General features: G+C 47.3%; 1 protein-coding gene across 2 annotated transcripts in view; it reads left to right on the plus strand.

Moving 5' to 3' along the window:
• The window catches only part of Tspan5 (tetraspanin 5), a 163,216-nt gene extending 161,117 nt beyond the window's left edge, over window positions 1-2,099 (plus strand). For both annotated transcript variants that reach the window (XR_002377513.2, XM_021157670.1), the window contains exon 8: window positions 29-2,099. Coding sequence is in view for 1 of the 2 variants with exons in the window: in XM_021157670.1 (XP_021013329.1) it covers window positions 29-94 (66 nt within the window). In the remaining variant the exon portion in view is untranslated. The remainder of the gene's footprint in view (window positions 1-28) is intronic.
• Window positions 2,100-6,866: the final 4,767 nt, after the last annotated feature.

Here is a 6,866-nt window from a genome sequence, read left to right on the forward strand (position 1 = left end):
CTTTTTTTTTTTTTTTTTTTTTTTTTAGATTTTTGGGATATGCCTGGCACAGAATTTGGTGAGTGACATTGAAGCTGTCAGGGCTAGCTGGTAGACCCCTGCGACCACTACTGTCAGACACTGGACTGATCCCCTCTCACTGACTGACCCTCTGTGCGCCGGCCAGCTGATGGCGGGCTGTACAGGCCTGGTCACAGGCCTGCAGTCTCACCTGATGGAGCTGCCAAGAACTTAACTTTCTGTGGGGGTAGAACTGGGAAATGCTGCTCACAGACGGAACTTGGAAAAAGAAAAACAAAACAAGTGCGCAACTTGCTGAGTCAACGTGCAGTGAATCTCTACTGTAGCCGTGGATTGGTGGTCGGATGGATGCTACCAGAAGGGGGAAGCGGGGAGGTTGGGCACGCCATGTACTTGAATTTATGGAGAATACAGTGCTGTACACATCTTGGCTAAAACTTGGGCCCTTACCCGCCAGGGCCAGGTGTCTTGAAATCTCTCAAACCCTTTGCATCTGTCCTCCAGAGAAGAAACCAGCTGCCCCCTGTGTTCAGATTCTGAGAGAGGTGGAGTGGGTCACGCTACAGCATATGCCCTTCATCCTGAGTTTGTCCTTAAGAGAACTGGGCATTTGCAGTAAACTAGGGTGGCAGAGACTGAGCTCCACGTTTCCACAGGACTGCTCTTTCCTCTGAATGGCCAGCCCAAGCCTGAGCTCTGTCCATGACATCCAAGGAGAGAATGAGGTTACTGAGAGACATTAATTAAACACTCCCTCACCCCACCGCACCAAACCAGTTGGGTTGTTCTGATAGTCTGGAACACTCTGGGCTATGTTTTGTGTTTTATTTCTTTTTTATCGGTCGTTATTTTGGTTCTTTTTTTTTTTTCTTTTTTTTTTTTTGTCTCCCAAAGGCAAAGGCTATGACACAGTCCTCTTGGTTTCTTATTCAGCTTGAATAGTAAGTTTTTGTAGACTTGTCACCTGCATGTACCGTAACCGCCCCCCCTCCCCCCCATCCACCATGTTCTTTTCAGAGAGACATTTGAGAGTGTTCCTTGGTGTTTACATCATAGGTATCCAGCCTTGGGTGGTGGTGGAGTGTTGTCCTAGCCGCATCTTTGTATGCCCCTCAGGCTCTCTGTCTCTCCCGGCATCCAATTCAGCTCCTGTCCATTCCCCATCCTCCCCATCGAGTGGTGGAAAGCCCAGCTCCAAAGCAGGGTTGACACAGTCAAAAAGCATTTCATGAGGTTTTTCTTTCTTTTCTTTTTCCTCCCTTTTTGCAACTTTAGTTTTGTCGTATATTAAATAAAAAACCAAGCCTAGTATAGTGCATGTGCTCGCTGAGGTGGCCTCGGGGTGGTTACAAAGCACAAATATTTGAGGGGCTGCGCCGAAGCCCAGCCAGGGTTCTGTGACGCTAGGTGGGAAGCCACCTTCAGGTTCTTCTCCTGCCTCGTGCCCACTGGGAGGGTGGACTTTAGCCCCAGACCCCCCCCCCCCAGCTTGTGATAACCCCTGGATGTTGCTTTCACGGGGAGCAGATTTTAGTTTGTGGGTTTGCTGGGAAGACCCCAGCCTCTGCGAAAACAGCTCCCCATTGGCCAGCCAGCAGTCTGCACCATACAGCCCGGTTTTCCATTTCCGCAGCACGTGTGCGTTGCCGTGGCTGATGGGCGCAGTCTGCTCAGAGGGAGGTCAGGCACTCCTCAAAAGTCTCATCTGCACAGTTTGGGTGTACGTGGCTCTGCATGTTTGTATTGGTGTCTGTTTTAGGTAGAGATAGTCATTCCATACATGGATGTGAGGTCACGTGACTTCACCCCTGTCCATACCACAGCCGTCGCTTGTGATGTCCTTCAACGTGGACACTTGTGCTCTCAGATTGGCACTTCTGTCTTCTTTATTACCTCATTCTCCAGTGAACTGCATCGGCCAATTGATTCAGAATCAGGCAAGATCCCCACCCCGTGGCACATCCAGTGAAAGCCAAAACACAAGCCCAAGCGAGTTTTAAATTTTAATCACCCTTTATTTTTTACACTCGAGAGTGATTGTAATAAAAGCTGCCATTAATAAACTCGGTTCTACCTTACATGGGATCACGTCGTCGTACTTTTTCTGAATTATTTCTCAGATGTAAGCTACTGTAAAACACTCTGGAATGTCTCCTTAAAACACAAAGGGCCTGGGCCAGGGGGACAGCTCATGTACAGTGTGCTTGAAACTTCGGGTTCAATCCCATATCCCTGAAACCGCAATCATTTCCAGATCTCCTACGGAGGTGGGTCAGCATGCAGCTCAAGGACTTGCACTGGTGAACTCCTAAGATGCTGATGAGACTACACGTTGATTTTTTAGTAACACCAATCAGTTCCGGAAGGGAGGGGAAATTTGTGGTTGTAGGGGCTAAGCCTCTGAGTTGCTAAACGCAGGCAGACAAAGCAAGTAGGTGATCTCTGTCACAAGGAGTGTCCTCTATTGGTTTCAGATGCCTTGGGAACATTACAAAACAGATCCCAGACCCTGACCCTGCCATTCTGGTGTGTGTGGGTGTGTACATATACACGTACATGTATACATATATATGCTTAAGCTTTATGAACATTTAAAACACAGTGGACCTAGATAAAAGTTACAGCTTTTATAAGAAAGCAATTGCCAGCAGTCCCTGGAAACTGTCATGTTAACCTGCTGGAAAATACCAGCTTAAGTGCCTTTCTCTTGTGAAGTGTTACTGAAGGATACGTTTTAAGAACAAATGTAAGGAAAAGCTTCCATTTCACATAGTACTCTTAAGACCAGGCAGGGCAGTGTGTCCTAAGACTTGAGAAAGGCCTCAAGAAAAGCAGATCCAGAAAGCAGACCTATTTTGATTTTAAAGAAACTTGTCCGTGACTGAAGATGGGCAAGCCCTGTTGATGTCTCTTTATCTGATGTTGTGGGGCCTGGTTATTCCCTCCATGCTGTGGCCAACAGCAGAAAGGTTATAGTTACAACGGTGCTTTGTTTACAAGGCTCAAAACTAGCAGAAGTTTTGTCCTGCAAAGACCACGGACTTTGGGGAAAATTACCATTTTTTTTTTAATTTCTATTTACTGGTTCCCACAAAGATTGCTTCTGTAATATATACTTAAAATTACTATTCATAAAAAAAGAACAGTAAAACCCAGAACTTCTCATCAGAGAGTAGATGAAAACTCCGGTTTCTTTTCCCAGGCTATAGCCCCCCTGACATTTCTGTGGGTTTGCTTCCTGCCCCAGGTCCCAGGCTGACTCCCCTCCAGGAGTGTCTTAGAAGTTACTCTGATCTAAGCTTTTGCTTCTTTGGAAAGGCCTTGGCTCACTCTTGACTGGTGTTTGTGTGGGCAGGAATGGAATCATTTTGCAGCGTGTGGCTCTCCCAGTGCGCCTGTTTCCGGCTCTCTTGGAGAAGAGCCCTGGGAAGCCAGTGGGCCGAACAATGGGGGTCGGAGCCCAGTGACCTGGCAGGCCCTCCCCAGCAAGCTTTGCCATTTATACATTGGTGCTTGCTCCTTCTCTTGGGAAATCTGTGCAGACCTCCAAGGAAGGACTGGGAACTTCTCCATAAACTCCGGCTACTGTGGCCAGGAAGCTGGAGCAGGGAACGGTAATTGTGAGACACTGTCAGCAAGTGGAGACTAATGTACAGCAAATGTAGCTGCAGGCGGGGCTGAGTTGTGACTTAGAGTGGAAACATGACTAGGGGCACAGTTGTCAGATGTTACTGGGTTTGGATCCAGGAAACAGGGGACAGAAACTAAACTCTAAAGATACCAAAACCATCTTAATGTTCCCCTAGCCTTTAATTTTATTATTTTATTATTATATTTTATTTTTGAGAGACTTGCCATAGCAGCAGAATCTATTACAGTGTGACTTTTAAGACATTCTTGGTTTTCGGAATTAATTGGTTCCCTCTGGAGGCCTGCAGCTTCCTTTGGCCCAAGGTTGATTCCAGCCCCTCCCAGTTAGACCGACCTAGACACCCTGGTCCTTCATCTCCACTTCTAGAAACAAGGGCTAAAGTAAATGTACTTTAAAAGTCAGCGGGTGGAGACATAGTTTTACACGGTACGCATGAGTTCCACAAAGAACCAGTGTCCAGCAAAACAAACTACCCATGTGGTCCTCACCTCCAAGAACTTCTGGGCCGATTAGGACGGGAAAGTTTTAGTGGCCTGCCCTCTAGTGTCAGCCACGGAGAACCACAGCTGGCTGCTGTTAGAAGGGAGGTTCCTTGCGGATGCGAGCCGCATTCCAGCGCTGGGAAATGGATATGGGCCGAGGGCAGGTGTTTAAGGAGAGTAGGTGTGTTCCTACTTCACAGTCCTGAAAGCTGAGTCTCGTGCATGGGAACCCAGGCACGGGACATCTTGTTCTCATCAATATCTAGGTGCTGATCGTGCCACTGGCGTTTTATTACCTTGTTGCAGCAGGGTTTGGCAGGCCTGGTGGAAGCTGGCCCTGCCTCCTGTACCGTCTCAGATGCTGTTTCTAGAAGATGATATTCACTGCCACCGAGTGTTCACCGGCCACTCTGGGGGGGGCTATGTCTTCCAGGCACCTATCATCCTAGTGGGAGTGGTATGATAAACGGTACTCCCTCTCTCAGAGCATAGAATCCCCACTGGAGGGTTTTGTGTGAGCCACGATCCAGGTCCTAAGCCGCACCTCTGGTCTTCAACACTGACTGTACAGGACAAAGGGAGCAGAATTTCCTGGACTTCCCGTTAAAAACAAGACTGACTGAGAATCTAGTGGCGTTAGCTTTGATTTGAGAATTTCTATCTCCTTTTTCGGAAATGGTCAAAGATTTCTATCTTGTTTTGGTTTTTTGCTTTAACACAAAAGGTTATTAAGTAGCTCCAACAGGCCTGATAGTCCTTGTACTGTATCTCGGGCTGCCTTCAAACTTGGAGCAATCCCCCTGTATCAAGCTTCCAAGAGCTGTGCCAACAAGCTCAGAGCCTCTCGCTACAACCTTTGATTGTAGAGACTGGAGAAACTATGGCTTATACATGTTAGGAGTTTATCATGGGTTCAACTGTGTCTTTCAATATGATAGTCCCTGAGATTCAAACTCAGGTCCAAGGAATGCAGGGAACCCTCCTGATAGGAAGCCAGATTGAGGTTCTCATCACTTGATTGGAGGCAGCGGAACACTGTGTGGTATACGACAACAGTCTGCTTTCTGCTCTTGTAATATCTTGCTGAGTTCCAGTTCTGTTAAGATAGGCTCTTGGTGTACATCTTGGGTTAATTAGCTTTCAGCTTGCTGTGTAACCCAGGCTGCATTTGAACTCATCCCCGGCTTCCACTTCCCAAGTACTGGAATCACTGGTGTGCACCACTATGTTTGGCCAGTCTTGCCACCTTTTCTGGGGTATGTTAAATAAAGAATACATTATTATATTTAAGATCATGGCAGTGCACTCTGTATTTAATCTTAAAAGCTACCTGCTACAATGATTAAGATCGCATACATAAAATGATCGGTGCCTTCTGCAGTCTCCTTGTGTTGTCGCCAAAACAACCCAGTAGTTCCCTAACAGTTGCAAGCAGCCACTGGGGCCAACAACCCATCTGTCCCTTGAGCCCACAGCGTATGGTTGTAAAAGTATACTCTACTCCAGGCACTGCTGCAGGCTCTCAGGAAAGTTTCAGAACTGTAAACCAAAGTGGAATTACCCCAGGCCAAAAGTCTTAAACTTGTTAAGAGTTGAACTACCATTTTTCCAGGGGCAAATAAGCCAGCAGTGGCTCTCAGCCTTCCTAATACCTCAGCCCTTTAACACAGCTCCTCATGCTGTGGTGACCCCAACTATAACATTATTTCGTTGCTACTTCACAACTCTGATTCTGTTGTTACGAATCACAATGTAAGTATCTGATATGCAGAACACCTAATAGGTGACCCCCTAAGGGGTCTTTCCACCCCAGGTTGAGAACCACTGCTAAAGGCTCCAAGAAGGAAGAGGTTTAAGAGATAAGACCTGGGGCAGGGGTGGGAAGAAGAGCTTATGATTTCCAGACTCGGGGCAGGAAGGTAAGGTGTGGCCAGGGAAGGGTTGTAGGGGACTCAGCATGGGAAGGTAAAACTAGAACCAATGGGCAGGCAGTTGTGATTTCCTTTGCAATGAAGGCAACATGAAAAACAGAGTTTCCAGGACAATGTGTCAATGAGGGAACAGACTCACTATGTTGCAGAAATGTTTTTAAAAAACAATTCGGAAAAAAATTGTCCATCACAGTGTGTTGTTAAAGGCAAAAATAGTAAGAGTTCCAGTACCCCATCCCCCCTCAAGCAGTAAGTACGCTTACCTAACACATCTGCCAATCAAGTGGGCTCCTATCTCCGTAGGGCAGACAGGTGGAAAGACAGCTGCTGTGGCTTGCATAACTAAATCCTCGAAAATTTTCTGCCTTAAAGTTGCCCCCCAGCTTGAGTTGATGGCTCAGCGGTTAAGAGCACTGGCTTACTGCTGTTGCAGAGGACCAGTGTTCAATTCCAAGGATGGTGGGTCACAACCGCCCTAACTCTAACTCCAGTTCCAGGGGATCTGGGCCTTCTTCTGACTTCTGCAGATACCAGGCATGCACATGATGTACACACATACAATGTGCACATGTAGACAAACACTCACAAAAGAAAGTGTCTCAGATGAAGCAGTAGCAAGGGGCAGGGCTTCCGGTGACTGGTGTGTGTGGAGCCCTTGGTCTTGAGTAGACTCCATGCCTTTATGAAGGAGGCCCGGGGGCAGGTGTTCCTCCCTTCTAACAGGTGCAAAGGTCTGGAATGTGCTGGAAGGACTGAGTCTCCACCAGACACCCAACTTCT

Source organism: Mus caroli, chromosome 3, assembly GCF_900094665.2.
Source record: "Mus caroli chromosome 3, CAROLI_EIJ_v1.1, whole genome shotgun sequence".
Classification (NCBI taxonomy): domain Eukaryota; kingdom Metazoa; phylum Chordata; class Mammalia; order Rodentia; family Muridae; genus Mus; species Mus caroli.